Here is a 17,089-nt window from a genome sequence, read left to right as displayed (position 1 = left end):
TTGGGAAGTTAATTATTTAAACAACGCTTCGATCCTGTTCCTGTGGTTTGGAAACATGGCCCCAGCAGAAAACAGCTTGAATCCTATCTTCAATGTCAGACTATGGGCCCTTAAAAACAATAAATGCAACCCCTCAAATTATTCAGATATATTTAAGTGCTAGCCTTCCTCAGTGGCAGAACTGTCATGAGTCAGAATTTTGTGAATTCAAGCTGTATTTCACAGACACATGCAGAATCTGGGCCGACAGGCCACTGCGGTACTATTTTACAGATGGCATTAAACAGTGTAACCATCTGCCCTCTCAGGTGGAATTCCATGGCACCATTTGAAAGAGGGGCAGGGTTCTCAGTGATCTGTGCAACATTTATCCCCTAACCCAGTGTTTTTCAAACTTTTTTCCCCGGGACCCACTTTTGCCAACTGGCTGATCCTCAGGACCCACTTGATCGCTGGCAGACATGATGGGCCGAAGGGCCTCTTTCTGTGTTGCAAAACTACATGACTCTATGAAAGTAGAGATATATTCAAAGTGCAGACGGCAGAGAAGAGCCACGAGATTGATGTCAATGTTGGAAATTTTTTTTTAAAAGATTCACATTTTTTCTAGCACATTCACAACTACACGAGTATAAAGTAGTTTGAAACCAATGGTAGCGCAGTGGTTAGCACAGTTGCTTCACAGCTCCAGGATCCCAGGTTCGATTCCCAGCTTGGGTCACTGTCTGTGTGGAGTTTGCACGTTCTCCCCGTGTCTGCGTGGGTTTCCCCCGGGTGCTCCAGTTTCCTCCCACAGTTAAAGATGCGCAGGTTAAGTGGATTGGCCATGATAAATTGCCGTTAGTGTTCAGAAGGTTAGGTGGGGTTACGGGGATGGGGTGGAGGTGTGGGTTTAAGTGGGATAGTCTTTCCAAGGGCCGGTGCAGATTAGATGGGCCGAATTGCCTGCTTCTGCACTGTAAATTCTATGACTAAGTACAGTTACAGTCACTGCTGTGATGCCAATTTATGCACAGCAAATCCCAACAACAGTAATGTGAACAAGCCAGGGGCTGATTCTTCAGCACCGCCCGCCACAAGCGAGAAGCCGACAATTGTAAAATCCATTGACCACCGGCGCGATTCTCCTGTCGCTGGGCGAACCCGGCCGGAGAATCCCACCCCAGATAATCTATTTTTGTGATGTTGATTGAGGGATAAATGTTAGTGAGGACATCAGGGATAATTCCCTGCTCCTATTCAATGCAACCCCATGGTATCATTTACATCCACGAGAGGCAGAGCCTCCATGAAACATGGTAACTGGAAAATGGTATTTCTAGCAGGGCAGCATCCCTGCAGTACTACACTTGGCCTGATGTGGAGGTGAACCCACACCCGTCTGATGTAGAGAGAAGAGCGTTACCCATTGAGCTATGACTAACAGAGGAGACACTAGAGAAATTTAAGCTTAAAAGCCCTTAATCTTAAAAATAATCTTGCAGAAAATGCAGTATGCTAATAAATGGCTGGGGAAGAGGAATCCAGAACATTACTGTAAATTAAACTGTGGGAGTAAGACAAAGGGAGACAGCTTTAAACTCAGAACAGCTATTTTGGGGATTGATATCAATATTTACTTCCATACAATGCAAGATGATTTTGTGGGGTTGGGGAGTGCAGACAAAGACAGCGAGTTTCCATAAAATTCTGAGGATTTTCCTCTGGTATCTGTTGTAAGAGTCCCAATTGTGATTATTCTGTGCCAGGTTTAATCAGGTAAATGCAATGAGTTGTATTGTGGGTGAGGATCGACACCCAGACCCAGAAAGAAAGACAGATTTCACCAAACTCTGTTATCCCTCGCACTCTCCAAGCTGGTGCTGGGCTTCCCAAAAGCTCCTTCCGATGACAGGACCGACAGAGAGAGAGAGTGTAAGCGGAGGGCTTGCAGGGTGGGGGTCTGTGCCAGCGACTCTATAGAAATGAGTCTCTAGGTGGGCGAACCTGGAAAGCTACTCAATTTAAGATTAGTTAATTGAAAGATTTCAGTTCAGTGAAGTGTCGGATTGATTGGTGATGACCCCCCGTCCCTTTAATCGGCTTCAGCATTGTCCTTGTGATGGTTCCAAATTACAGCTAGCAATCTGTTTGTAATGCCTGTCAGTCTGCCAGTCCACTCTGCTTCTTACTCCTGGCCATACATTCTCCCGTATCTCACCTCACACATAAGCCATTTTCATGGACCTTTTTTTGGTTTGCGCTCCTGCTGATCTTACCCAGTAGTTGGGATACCCATGTTAATTTCAGGACGCGCCACAACCCTTTTTACACCTGCCTGCAACCCACCCGCAGGTCGCGACCCCCACTTTGAAAAAGCCCGCCTTAACCAACATCATTAAAACAGAGGGCGGCACGGGGCGGAGTGGTTAGCACTGCTGCTTCACGGCACCAAGGACCCGGGTTCGAAACCGGCCCCGGGTCACCGTCCGTGTGGCGTTCGCACATTCGTGTCTGCATGGGTCTCACGCCCACAACCCAAAGATGTGCAGGTTAGGTGGATTGGCCACGCCAAATTGCCCCTTAATTGGAAATAAATAATTGGGTACTCTAAATTTACAAAAAAGATGAAAACAAATGATCTGATCATTAGCTCATCACTGTTTGTGATTGGCAACCATGTTTCCCACATTACAATCGTGACACTTCAAAAGTACGTGGATCGTAAGTGCTTTTGGACACTCGTCATAAAATGTACTAGCATAAATAGGGAGTGCTGCAAGGTTCTATTTTAAAATGAGATTTTAAACTGAAGCCCTGACTGCCTGTTCAGGTGGACAGGGAAATAAATCTCACGGTAATCTCCAAGGAGCAGGGCAGTTTTCCCATTGTCCGGAGCAATATTTATTGTTCCACCACCAGCAAGACAGATCGTCTAGCCATTTATTACAATGTTGCTTGCGCGTCTGTGTGTATTTCCTTCTGCCAGGTTTCCCTACATAAAACGGTGACTACATTTCAAAAGTATTTAATTGGCTCTGAAATGTACTGGGACATGATGAGCTCATAAAGTAGCAGCAGACACATGGGAACACCACCACTTGCAAGTCCCCTTCCAAGTCACACACCATCCAAACGTGGGAGCTATATTGCCATTCCTTCACTGTCATTGGGTCAAAATCCTGGAAACATCTTCCTAACAGCACTGCAGGTATATTTACTTCACATGGACTGCAGCATTTCAAGAAGCCATGATGTGGAGATGCCGGCGTTGGACTGGGTGAGCACAATAAAAAGTCTTACAACACCAGGTTAAAGTCCAACAGGTTTGTTTCTAATCACTAGCTTTCGGATGGCTGCTCCTTCTTCATGTGAATGAGGAATTTTCACCTGAGGAAGGAGCAGCGCTCCGAAAGCGAGTGATATCGAAACAAACCTGTTGGACTTGAACCTGGTGTTGTAAGACTTCTTACTGATTTCAAGAAGATAGCCCATCATCATCTTTTCAAGGGAAATTAGGGATGGACAATAAATGCTGGCCTAGCCAGGGACACCCATGTCCCGTGAAAGAATAAACAAAGAAAAACCCATATAACCTCAAGATTGTTGGGATGCCTGAAGGCATTTGAAGGTGCAGAGGCCGGGGCGTACATGGCAAAGATGCTGGAGAAATTGATGGGGGATGGGGCCTTTGACTGGCCCCTGGAGGTTGATTGAGCACGGAGGTGAATTTTGCTTGGGTGGTGGGACTCAGAGCCGGCAGAGGGCGGATTTGTGGGTGAGTGACCTGGCGGAATTCCTGAGGCTGGAGAAGGTTAAGTTGTTGCAGTCAAACGAGGGCAAAGACCTCCCCTCTCCCATTGATTCTGTCTACACCTCCTGCTGCTTCAGGAAGGCAGACAGCATTGTCAGTAACCCCTCACACCCAGGCTTTGCCCTCTTCCAAACCCTTTCATCAGGCAGAAGATAGAGAAGTCTGCAGACCCGCACATCCAGACATAGGAACAGCTTCTTCTCCAGACTCAACGACTCTCCCTCGGACTGATCTGTTCCCTGCAAGAAAACTATTCATGACGCCCTATGCTGCTCTTGCTCATGTATTTGCTTTACTTGGCCCTTGTTCCGCACTGTAATCAATCACTATTTGTCGATTATTCTATTTGTCTAATGTGTACGTTCCTTTGGCCGCAGAAAAGTGCTTTTCACTGTACTTCGGTACATGTGACACTAAATCAATCAATCAAAGAGGGAGACTTTCAACTTCTCCATACTTGATCGTAACAGCACAACTTAACTTTTTATTAAGTTATTTTTCCCTTGGTTAGAATGGATTACATTTATGAAACTACCAAGAAACCTATATGCAGCTAATTGGTACAGCCCTGGAAGATCCCATGTTCGATGCAATGTGTGTTGAAGTGGCTGATCTCAGCCTTGGTAGCAACACGAGATTTAAAAATCAGCCTCAGCAACCTGGTTGTAGGAAGTGGAAAATGGAGGATTTTCTATTCCCAATATTATTCAGCAATGCTTGAATGAAGTAAGCATATGAGAATATGGTTAGGCTTGACTGTGATGCCCCTGCATTGGCCAAATGGTTGGCTGACATTCACTGCGTAGGCTCACGCAATAGAAATGACAAGTGCAGCACCATGGGAGCAGCCCCATGAATCAAAACCAAGAAACAGAATAAGGGAAGGGATAAGATTACACTTACCAGAAATGGCTTGAAAGGTGGTTCAACTTTCCGAGCTAGAAGATCCTCCCAGTTTGTGTGTCGGAAGAAAGGATGAGCCTGTATTAAAATTAATTGAGTCAATTAATAAAAACCGAATTTAAAATTTAAAAACTCACATCACGAGTACATATAACACGGAGTCTGCAAAATGAAATGAAAATCGCTTATTGTCACAAGTAGGCTTCAAACAAAGTTACTGTGAAAAGCCCCTAGTCGCCACATTCCGGCGCCTGTTCGGGGAGGCTGGTACGGGAATTGAACCGTGCTGCTGGCCTGTCTTGGTCTGCTTTAAAAGCCAGCGATTTAGCCCAGTGTGCTAAACCAGTACTAAAAAGATAGAATCCATACATAGAAAGCATATTTATTAGTTGTTAGTCTCGTATGCTGTTTGCCGGAACTTGCTTAGCACAAAAAGCTTGTTTTATTTGTCTTAACAGTTAAAAACTCTTAAAAGCAATTAGTTGGTTGCAAAATGTCTCGGGACATCCTGGGAAATGATACATGTACTTATATAAATTCTTGTTGTTACGATTTTGGTAGAGAACAGCAAGTTTTCTTTTTAAAAATCCCCAAAACAAATCAAAGAACATATATTAATAACTACATTATCTTAAATTGTCATTTACATTAAAGACATTAAAAGTACAACAACCAAGGGCAGCGCGGTGGTGCAGTGGTTAGCACTGCTGCCTCACAGCGTCAAGGTCCCAGGTTCGATCCCAGCTCTGGGTCACTGTCCGTGTGGAGTTTGCACATTTTCCCTGTGTTTGCGTGGGTTTCGCCCCCACAACCCAAAGATGTGCAAGGTAGGTGGATTGAACACCCTAAATTGCCCCTTAATTGGAAAAAATAATTGGGTACTCTAAATCTTTTTTTTTTTTTAAAGTACAACAAACAAAGTTACTTATTCTCGAAACCTATCCAACTTCAACTGTTAACAAAAAAACCCTCTTCCCTTCTTCCACACATCACCATTTTTTTGATGCACTCTCAAATATTTGTTTAAACATCTACTTCCTCTCAAGAGAAATTAGGAAACAGGCACTGGAGAAACGGAATTAACAACAGGCAAAATTAATTTGTATGCCAAGTTCAAAATTTGATGTGTGTATAAAATGGCAGCCCGGTACCGTGCCAATCATAGTGGAAGGAGTACTCAACCCTGATGTTTCCGCAATCTTATTTCAGATGGACACTGCTTGGGAGATTCCCTCACGGAGGGGGGGGGGGGGGTCATCTGACATACGGGAGTGCTATGGGGGGAGCAAAAGAGCTAGACGCGAGTCTAGCGGGGGGGGGGGGGGCAAAGCGGAATGAGACACAGAAGAGGTGGTCGGGGGTCTCCCGTCTGGGGGACTGGAGGGTGAGGGCGGCGCGGGCACGGGACTGGCCTAGAAAAGGAGATGGCTAGTCGGCAGGGGGTGGGGGGCCCCAATCCGGCTGATAACGTGGAATGTGAGGGGCCTGAATGGGCCTGTAAAGAGGGCCCGAGTGTTCGTGCACTTAAAGGGACTGAAGGCAGACGTGGTCATGCTCCAGGAGACACATTTGATGGTGGCGGATCAGGTCAGGTTAAGAAAGGGATGGGTAGGACAGGTATTCCATTTGGGGCTGGATGCGAAGAACAGAGGGGTGGCAATATTGGTGGGGAAGCAGGTGTCATTTGAGGCCAAGAATATTGTAGTGGACAACGGAGGTCGATACGTGATGGTGAGCGGTAAGTTGCAGGGGACGTGGGTGGTATTGGTAAACGTATACGCCCCGAACTGGGATGGTGCCGGATTCATGAAGCGCATGTTGGTGCGCATTCCGGACCTGGAGGTAGGAAGCTTGATAATGGGTGGGGATTTTAATACGGTGTTGGACCCAGCACTGGACCGCTCCAGATCTTGGACCGGAAAGAGGCCGGCTGTGGCCAAGGTGCTTAGGGGGTTTATGGATCAGATGGGGGGGGGGGGGGGGGGGGGGGATTGGACCAGTGGAGGTTTGCCAGGCCGCAGGCCAGGGAATTTTCTTTTTTCTCCCACGTGCACAAAGCCTACTCCCGGATAGATTTTTTTGTTCTGGGCAGGGCGCTGATCCCGAAAGTGGAGGGAACGGAGTATTCGGCCATAGCCATTTCAGATCACGCCCCGCACTGGGTGGAACTGGAGTTGGGAGAGGAGAGGGACCAACGCCCGTTGTGGCGGTTGGATGTGGGACTGCTGGCGGATGAGGAGGTGTGAGGGAGGGTGCGGGGGTGCATTGAAAGGTATTTGGAGGCCAACGACAACGGGGAGGTGCAGGTGGGGGTGGTATGGGAGGCGCTGAAGGCGGTGATCAGGGGAGAGCTAATCTCCATCAGGGCTCATAGGGAGATGATAGAGGGCATGGAAAGGGAGAGGTTAGTGGGGGAGATTTTAAGAGTGGACAGGAGATACGCAGAGGCCCCTGAAGAGGGACTACTTAGGGAAAGGCGACGTCTCCAGACGGAGTTTGACCTGCTGACCACAGGGAAGGCAGAGGCATAGTGGAGGAAAGCGCAGGGGGCGACGTAGGAGTATGGGGAGAAGGCGAGTCGGATGCTGGCACACCAGCTCTGTAAGAGGATGGCAGCGAGGGAAATAGATGGAGTCAAGGATGGAAGTGGAGCTACGGTGTGGAGTGCGACGAAAGTAAATGAGGCATTCAAGGCCTTCTATGAGGAGCTGTACAGATCCCAGCCCCCAGCGGGGGAAGAGGGGATGTGATGATTCTTGGACCAACTGATGTTCCCGAGGGTGGAGGAGCAGGAGGTGGCTGGTTTGGGGGCACCAATTGGGTTGGAGGAGCTGATCAAAGGTCTGGGGAGTATGCAGGCAGGGAAGGCCCTGGGACCGGATGGGTTCCCGGTTGAGTTCTATAGGAAGTACGTAGATCTGTTGGCCCCGTTGCTAGTGAGGACTTTTAATGAGGCAAGGGAGGGAGGGGACCCTGCCCCCAACAATGTCGGAAGCGACAATTTCTTTGATCCTGAAGCGGGACAAGGACCCACTGCAATGTGGGTCGTACAGGCCGATCTCGCTCCTCAACATGGATGCTAAGTTGCTGGCAAAAGTGCTGGCTACGAGGATCGAGAACGGTGTCCCGGGGGTGATTCACGAGGACCAGACGGGATTTGTAAAGGGTAGGCAGCTAAACACCAATGTGCGGCGGCTCTTAAACGTGATAACGATGCCATCGGTGGAGGGAGAGGCGGAGATAGCGGCGGCTATGGACGCGGAGAAGGCCTTTGACCGAGTAGCGTGGGAGTACCTCTGGGAAGTGCTGCGTAGGTTTGGGTTCGGGGGAGGGTTTATTAGTTGGGTTAAGCTCCCATACAGAGCCCCGGTAGCGAGTGTGGTTACGAATCGGTGGAGGTGGGAATATTTTCGGCTGTATCGTGGGACGAGGCAGGGGTGCCCCCTGTCCCCCTGTTGTTTGCATTAGCAATTGAACCCTTGGCCATGTCATTAAGGGAGTCTAGAAAATGGAGGGGGGTGGTCCGAGGGGGGAGAGGAGCATCGAGTGTCGCTTTATGCAGACAACCTGTTGCTGTATGTGGCGGATCCAGTGGAGGGGATGGTGGAGGTCATGCAGACTCTAAGGGAGTTTGGGGATTTTTCGGGCGATAAGCTTAATGTAGGGAAGAGCGAGCACTTTGTAATAGTCAGGAGACCAGGAAAGGGGGATAGACGATCTACCGCTGAGGAGGGCGGAAAGGAGCTTTCGGTATCTGGGGATCCAAATAGCTAGGAGTTGGGGGGCTCTACATAAACTGAATCTAACGAGGCTGGTGGAGCAGATGGAGGAGGACTTCAAACGATGGGACATGTTGCCGCTCTCGCTAGCGGGTAGAGTGCAGTCGGTCAAAATGGTGGTCCTCCCGAGGTTTCTTTTTGTGTTCCAGTACCTTCCAATTGTAATCACCAAGGCCTTTTTTAAGAGGGTAGACAGGAGTATTATGGGTTTTGTGTGGGCGAATAAGACCCCGAGGGTAAGGAGGGTGTTTCTGGAGCGCAGTAGGGACCGAGGAGGGTTGGCGCTGCCGAATCTGGGTGGCTACTACTGGGCAGCAAATGTGGCGATGATCCGTAAGTGGGTGATGGAGGGAGAGGGGGCGGCATGGAAGAGGTTGGAGATGGCGTCCTGCAAGGAAACGCGCCTGGGGGCGCTGGTGACGGCACTGCTGCCGCTCTCGTCGACAAGGTACGCCACGAGTCCGGTAATGGCGGCAACGCTAAAGATCTGGTGCCAGTGGAGACGGCACAGGGGTGCAATGGGAGCCTCGGTGTGGTCCCCGATCAGGGGTAACCATCGGTTTGTCCCAGGGAGGATGGACGGGGGGGTTTCAGAGCTGGCATCGAGCAGGGATTAGAAGAATGGGGGACCTGTTCATTGATGGGACGTTTGCGAGCCTAGGGGCACTGGAGGAGAGGTTTGGGCTACCCCCGGGAAATGCTTTCAGATATATGCAGGTGAGGGCGTTTGTGAGGCGACAGGTGAGGGACTTCCCGTTGCTCCCGGCACAGGAGATTCAAGACAGGGTGATCTCGGGTGTGTGGGTCGGAGAGGGCAAGGTGTCGGCGATATACCAGGAGATGAAAGAGGGGGAGGCGTTAGTAGAGGAGCTGAAGGGTAAATGGGAAGAGGAGCTGGGGGAGGAGATTGAGGGGGGGCTATGGGCTGATGCCCTAAGTAGGGTTAATTCCTCTTCTTCGTGTGCCAGGCTTAGCCTGATACAATTTAAGGTGGTTCATAGAGCGCACATGACAGGGGCGAGGCTGAGTAAGTTCTTTGGGGTCGAGGGCAGATGTGCAAGGTGCTCAGGAAGTCCATATGTTTTGGTCATGCCCGGCACTGGAGGAGTTCTGGAGGGGAGTGGCGGGAACAGTATCTAAGGTGGTGAAAGTCCGGGTCAAGCCAAGCTGGGGGCTAGCACTATTTGGAGTAGTGGACGAGCCGGGAGTACAGGAGGCGAAAGAGGCCGGCATTCTAGCCTTTGCGTCCCTAGTAGCCCGGCGAAGGGTCTTGCTAATGTGGAAGGAGGCGAAGCCCCCCAGCGTAGAGGCCTGGATAAATGATATGGCAGGGTTTATCAAGTTGGAGAGGGTAAAGCTTGCCCTGAGAGGGTCTGCGCAGGGGTTCTACAGGCAGTGGCAACCGTTCCTAGACTATCTCGCTGAGCGTTAGATGAAGGTCGGTCAGCAGCAGCAGCAACCGGGGGGGGGGGGGGGGGGGGGGGGGTGGTGTTGTCCTGTCTGGGGGATATTTGAGCAAGAAAATACATGAAGGATCTGGAAAACTGACATGTACGGGAGGAATCCAAGTACAAAGCTCTGTAGCATATCGTTTTACCATGTTCATGTCTTGCTATGTGCGCTTTCTTTCTTTTTGTTACCCGGGGGGGGTGTTTGTAAGGGTAAAAGAATTGTGTTAAAATTCTTAATAAACATATATATATTTTTTAAAACATCTTATTTCAGATGTCGATCCAGAGGAAAATCCTCAGAATTTTATGCAAACTCGCTGTCTTTTAGTCTGCACCCCCTGCAGCAGGAGGCACTGCCAGCACCAGGATGGCCTTTCTGCAATTAATTCATCTGACTGGTGAAGCATACCAGTTACTTTAACTCGGTTCTTGTCTTAGGTCAACACATATTTGGAGAGCTAGGTGATGCCAGGATGCAAGGAATCTGCTAACCAAATCTGAATTTTAAAGTATCTGCTACAAACATACCTGGACATCTGCTGCATCTCCAACTCCAGCCCCGAGGCGCGACGAAGCATTTCTTTTTAGCAGCTAAAAAACACAACATAAATGACAAAAGTGCAAACTTTAGCAATGATATACCTAATTTGAAAGCTAGCTTAGTGATTTTACACTGTTTGAATTTGTAGACGTGCTCAAAGAAATAAATCAGTTTCACGAAAGTGGTGCAGCCCCAGTAGCAAAGTTCCAGGTTCAGTTTGTGACAAATCACCAAGGTTTCTGGCATTATACTGAACTTAATGCTTCAACTAGGGCTGTGAACAAAACATACCCACTGCGTTATGCATCTTAAACTGAATTGCCTCGATGGAACAAAAATCAGCTTACTCAGCCTGGACAGTTCAAGTTGCTGGTCATATCATTCACAAAGGCTTAATTTGTGACGGTGCCATCTCACACTCGCTCTCAATTTGGCGAAATTCCGTTCAGACACCCATTTCAATTCCACCCTCTAGTCACACCTTAAAGAACATCATTTTTAAAATGAATTGGCCCTTGAGATAAGAGTATTGAACTAGCAGCTTTCAGCTGGATCCTGTCTGATGGGTCAATGGCTCAAAGAGGGCGGGGAGAGGAAACAAAATTAAGTAATAATATTTCAAAAGCCCTCGTGATTCTTAGAGAAATGGAACAACGGTGGACAACTGGAGTTAAGATACAGATCATCTATGATCCAACATGATTGACAGATTAGAATTCCTACAGTGCAGGAGGCCGGCGTTCGGCCCATTGGGTCTGCACTAACCCTCCGAAAGAACACACTACCTAGGGCTCATGCTCCCACCCTATCCCCGCAACCCAGTAAACCCATCTAACCCTTTTTGGACACGTAGGGGCAATTTATCATGGCCAATCCACAGAACCTGCACATCTTTGGACTGTGGGAGGAAACAAGAGCACCCAGAGGAAACCCACGCAGACACGGGGAGGACGTGAAAACTCCACATAGCCAGTCACCAAGTTCTGAATCGAACCCGGGTCCCTGGCGCTGTGAGTCTGCAGTGCCAACCACTGTGCCATCATGCCGCCCTCTGAACAGGCAACGATCCTAAGAATGAGAAAACAAAGGCTGAGGAAGGCAAGGAGTTAATTACTCAGCGAGCACAGGAGCACTGACATATTATTTAAGACGTGTGGCAAACTGCTAAAGGGAGTGGTGTGGCATTTGGAACATTCGGGGGATCCGCTCTTAAGCAATTTGATCTAATTAAATGAATACTCCTGTGCTCAAATTCAGGCAACATGGAGATCCCAGTAAGGCCCCACAGGCCATAAAAACGAGCCTCAGGATACTATAGTTACCCCTGAATGTACTAATTTGGCGCACTTTACAAAGCAGAAGCCTGGAGAAGACTATCTTAACTGATCAAATCAGTTGTGAAGGCCAGATCTCAGTGGTGACTTTATCTGACACACCTTTCTTATTTTTTCTTTAAATTTAGAGTACCAATTCTTTTTTTCTAATTAAGCAGCAATTTAGCCTGGCCATTCCAGCTAACCTGCACATCTTTGGGTTGTGGGGATGCAACCCACGGCGACAGGGAGGAGAATGTGCAAACTCCACACGGACAGTGATCCAGGGCCGGGATTCGAACCGAAGTCCTCAGTGCCTTAGGCAACAGTGCTAATCACTGTGCTGCCTGTTTGACACACCTTTCAGCGATTATTTCTGCCAACAATTTATTCTCACTACAAGCCAGCTTATATCAGGAAGAAAATTGGACAACATACCTTTTTAAGAAGATCTCTGGCTTCCTGCGTGAGGTAGGGTGGCAGATTGAGTTTACACTTCAGGATCTTATCAATTGTCTTCTTCCTATTTTCCCCAGTGAATGGAGGCTAAGCAAAATTGAAAAAGCACAAATCAACTCATACTAAAGTTTAAAAAACAAAATGAAATTTTAAGCGTCAAGAGTCTCAAGAATGCCCGATCATTAACAATTGATATACTTACGGTAAAAGTGTTAAACATAAAAGGTGAAAATTATTGTGTCATGTATAACAGTCTTTCATCTCGTCAAAGCTACCAGTTTATTTTGTGTTCCCTATCCTTGTTCATCTTGCAATTATGCACCTCAAAAGGAATGGGGAAGCAATTTATGCTCCAATCAGTCCTGTTTTTCAGGAAGCTACTAAGAGCTATTCAAGTGTATAAGATAATTAAATCACTTAGATTCACTCTGTTCACACAACCCAACCGCCCCCTCCCCCCCCCCCCCCCCCCACCTCATTCAACCAGCTGATGTGGGCTTGAGAATAAAACACACTGGAACTGCAGAAGTCAAGTCGACTATTTTACAGCACAGAGGCTACACAAAAGTATTAAATAGAATTCACCACAAATTTTAAACTTGCTTACAAATATATATATATATATATTTTTTTTTTTTTTTTAAATAAAATATTTTTATTCTCCTCCTTTTTCACATTTTCTCCCAAATTTACACCCACCAACAATAAACAAATATGTAAATCCCCAAAACAATAACAACAATCCCAGCCTCCCACCAATCCCCAAACATTGGCATGCATGTTTACATAAACAAATGACAAAAAGGAATCAGGGATTACCCATAGTCACCCTTAATACACACAGCCCCCTCCCCCACAACCCTCCCACCCATCCCTCCCAACTAATGTTCGATGTTATCCAGTTCTTGAAAGTGCATAATGAATAATGCCCATGACTTGTAGAACCCCTCCGTCCTTCCCCTCAGTTCAAACGTAACCTTCTCAAGAGTCAAGAATTCCAACAGGTCCCCCTGCCACGCCAGGGCACAGGGTGGAGAGGCTGCTCTCCATCACTTACAAATATTTCTCCAGAATGCTTAAAAAAAAAAGTCAAATCCCATTACATTTCCTTAAGGTTTTGCAAAATTCCTCATGTTGCCAATTTTTAACCAAAGAAAATACCTGAAGTTCAAACTAAAATTAATTTATATTAGGTTTTAACCACAAGGTGTTTTCTTAGGCATAAGGTTTAAAACTGCTCTGTTCATAGATTCTTTGTATAAGTATATTTTACTGATGATCATAATCTGACGATTTAAAACATTAACTACTACTATGCACTTCCAAGTAGAATTAAGGCATGCATTGTGAAGTTGCTTGATATTTTTCAAAGTGCCATATAGTTTCGTTTATAGATCTAGATTATTGGATCTTCAAAAGTACTTTTAATTTTAAAAATGGAGGGGAAAATATTATCGATGCCACTCCTGGGGTATTCAGTGGCCCATACATCTGAACTTCAGATTAAGGCAAAATGGGTTTGATTGTTCTGCTCCTCATGCCAAATAACCCTTTCAATATTCACTGGTCACAAGGAATGTCCACCAGGAAAGCACCAGGGACTGTCAGTACTGTGGAACTAAAGAGTAAGCAACTTCTTGTGAGAAAAAAAGGAGAATGGGAGTGGGGGGAAAAAATACCACCTCAAACCACTGTCAAGAATTATCATCCATATTCTTGTTTATGAGTTCTAAGGCAGGATGAATAACCAAAGGACCTTCCATTGGGTCCCCAGGGATTGAGGAATCAAAGGAAACTCAGCTATATAAAAAAAAGTCCCAAGGTCACAAGATCACAAAGGCAAGAGTTAACCTGTTAACATGACACCTTCTTTATCAATAGGTAGTATCTACTTTCACTAATCTTCTCAGTGGTAAAAAATGCAACCTCCTGCCAATTTCAAATGGCAGTGTCTTCAGTTGAAAAATGGATAATGAACTATGGGCTACTTGGGAGCGACTGGGAAAAAATGCTTTCCAGGTTTTATTAAATCTACTGTCCAATTGAATTAAGTGATTCTGAATTTACACTGGGCATATAATCATGTCTTTATGAATAATAATTTAGTTCCCTCACCGCTGGCCCCAATAACTATTTTAAACCAATATCTAAGCATTATTTCGCCATAAAATTAGGCTAGAAGAGAAATTGATAACACAAAACTATGTTAATCACAACTCTTGGGCTTTTTTGTTGTTGTGTTAACTCTCTCCCCTTGATTGTCTGAAGACACTGCCTCTTGAGTGGGGCACAGGACTGTAAATTCCAGCTATAAACATCCTTCACTCACATAGCCATCTAGAATATCAAAGCATAGCATGATCCCACGCTTAGTTGAGTTCTGTTTTTCATCAGGAGTCACTGAATTATTAAATGGGATTACTGGTTGATTGGCCCTCCTCATCCCAGGGAGCATAGATAGATATCATAGAATTTACAGTGCAGAAGGAGGCCATTCGGCCCATCGAGTCTGCACCGGCTCTTGGAAAGAGCACCCTACCCAAGGTCAACACCGCCACCCTCTCCCCATAACCCAGTAACCCCACCCAACACGAAGGGCAATTTTGGACACTAAGGGCAATTTATCATGGCCAATCCATCTAACCCGCACATCTTTGGACTGTGGGAGGAAACCGGAGCACCCGGAGGAAACCCACGCACACACGGGGAGGATGTGCAGACTCGCACAGACAGTGACCCAAGCCGGAATCGACCCTGGAGCTGTGAAGCAATTATGCTATCCACAAGGCTACCGTGCTGCACTGAAGCTAATTGCAGCACATTATTTGCCGCCCCATCAAAATGCTCCAAGAATGGCACTACAGGAATGCTTAAAATAGGCTACAAATCCTGGCAAATCAAAAGCAATGCTTTGATCGATATTAAGATAATACCTTAGAGAATAACAGGATGCTATTTGAAGGTTCAAAGGGGTAATTTTAGGGGCAGGAGGAATGCAATTTGATTTCTTATGATGAAGTAATAATTATCTATCACCCTATTAACTAACATCCTCCTTTTAATCCACTAATGGTCATCCACTATGGGGAGCACGGTAGCATTGTGGATAGCACAATTGCTTCACAGCTCCAGGGTCCCAGGTTCGATTCTGGCTTGGGTCACTGTCTGTGCGGAGTCTGCACATCCTCCCAGTGTGTGCGTGGGTTTCCTCCGGGTGCTCCGGTTTCCTCCCACAGTCCAAAGATGTGCAGGTTAGGTGGATTGGCCATGATAAATTGCCCTTAGTGTTGGGTGGGGTTACTGGGTTATGGGGATAGGGTGCCGGTGCAGACTTGATGGGCCGAATGGCCTCCTCCTGCACTGTAACTTCTATGATAATCTATGATCTGAATTTTCATCCCTTTCTCACCAACCCACTTATCTGTGGAAACAATCTCACTATTTATTTACCAACAAAGGCTTGCACCACTTCAGAATATTTTCGTTCCCCGTTCTTGCGATCATTCTACTGAATTTTCACCCTGCCTGTCCCATGACTGTATTTTTTCCAGGCAGTCACCAGGCAGGAATGTTCCCTTCCAGTCGGGGAACACTTCAGCAGTCAAGGGCATTCAGCCTCTGATCTCCGGGTAAGCGTTCTCCAAGACGGCCTTCAGGACGCGCGACAATGCAGAATCGCCGAGCAGAAGCTTATAGCCAAGTTCCGCACACGAGTGCGGCCTCAGCCGGGACCTGGGATTCATGTCGCATTACATTCATCCCCCACCATCTGGCCTGCGAAATCCTACCAACTGTCCTGGCTTGACACAATTCACACCTCTTTAACCTGGGGTTACCCCATCTCTGGATCTGTAAAGATTTAATCACCTGCTAATGGTCGCATTTCCAAGCATTGTCTGGCATCTTTGAATCTGTCTATATATATGTTTCTGGAACATACCTCTTCATTCACCTGAGGAAGGAGCAGCGCTCCGAAAGCTAGTGACATCGAAACAAACCTGTTGGACTTTAACCTGGTGTTGTAAGACTTCTTACTGTATCTTTTCCGTACTCTAACTGTATACAGAACAGTGTCAACTAAATAAGACTTACGCTATGCAACTTAAAGGTGGCAAATTTTGTCACACCATGCCTCTCATGAACTGCATTCCTAAGGTGTGAGAATTCAATTCTTGTTTAACTGTAGATGATCACTCGTCTTTGTTATGGGGCTTCAGCTTATGTTTGGACTGCAATCTTTAACGCAGAATTAAATAAAAATCAAGGCTGTATGAAGATGGTTTACAAAAAAATGAAGCAAAGACAAAACAGATAAACTAATCCTGCAGTCTAAAGGATTTAACTTGCACTTTGTAGGGAGATTAGGGGAAAAAAGATTGGATATTTGAAATTTAGCTGCAGCAATGCGAGTCAGACTATTTCAGAACATTTTGAATAGCTATCACACCAACACAAGAGAAAAAGAAAATTAGGGATGAGAATGAAACCCAAGAAAAAAAGCGTAAAAATATTGGCATTTCTACAACTTCTTAAAATGGATGCAATGTCTGTTAAATATTGCTGATGTAACATTATTTTCTTGGAGTACAATTATCATGGAAAAAACCTGGAACATTACCCCGGTCCACAAACAGCATGATACATCTGCACCTACTGTCAACATCAACCATTATCAGACATGGCAATCAAGTTAAAACTATATGCTGCAAGTAATTTGTGATCCATGAAGCCCAGGGCAACTATTTATGATTATGTTGCTTAGCTACTTGCTTTTCTTGTTTGCTACCTACTTGCTTTTCTTGTTAGCTTCATTGTTACATAAATCCCAAGTCATAACACCAAGTGCTGAT

At 46.4% G+C, this 17,089-nt stretch overlaps 1 protein-coding gene across 2 annotated transcripts in view; it reads right to left on the bottom strand.

The window, feature by feature from the left end:
- The window catches only part of rps6kb1b (ribosomal protein S6 kinase b, polypeptide 1b), a 108,712-nt gene that overhangs the window by 33,342 nt on the left and 58,281 nt on the right, over positions 1 to 17,089 (bottom strand). For both annotated transcript variants that reach the window (XM_072469922.1, XM_072469923.1), the window contains 3 exons: positions 12,219 to 12,326; positions 10,455 to 10,517; positions 4,697 to 4,774 (listed from right to left, as the gene is read on the bottom strand). In XM_072469922.1, the coding sequence (XP_072326023.1) occupies positions 4,697 to 4,774; positions 10,455 to 10,517; positions 12,219 to 12,326 (249 nt within the window). The remainder of the gene's footprint in view (positions 1 to 4,696; positions 4,775 to 10,454; positions 10,518 to 12,218; positions 12,327 to 17,089) is intronic.

This window comes from Scyliorhinus torazame, chromosome 12 (genome assembly GCF_047496885.1).
Source record: "Scyliorhinus torazame isolate Kashiwa2021f chromosome 12, sScyTor2.1, whole genome shotgun sequence".
Taxonomy (NCBI): Eukaryota; Metazoa; Chordata; class Chondrichthyes; order Carcharhiniformes; family Scyliorhinidae; genus Scyliorhinus; species Scyliorhinus torazame.
This window is presented reverse-complemented; position numbering and strand designations above follow the sequence as displayed.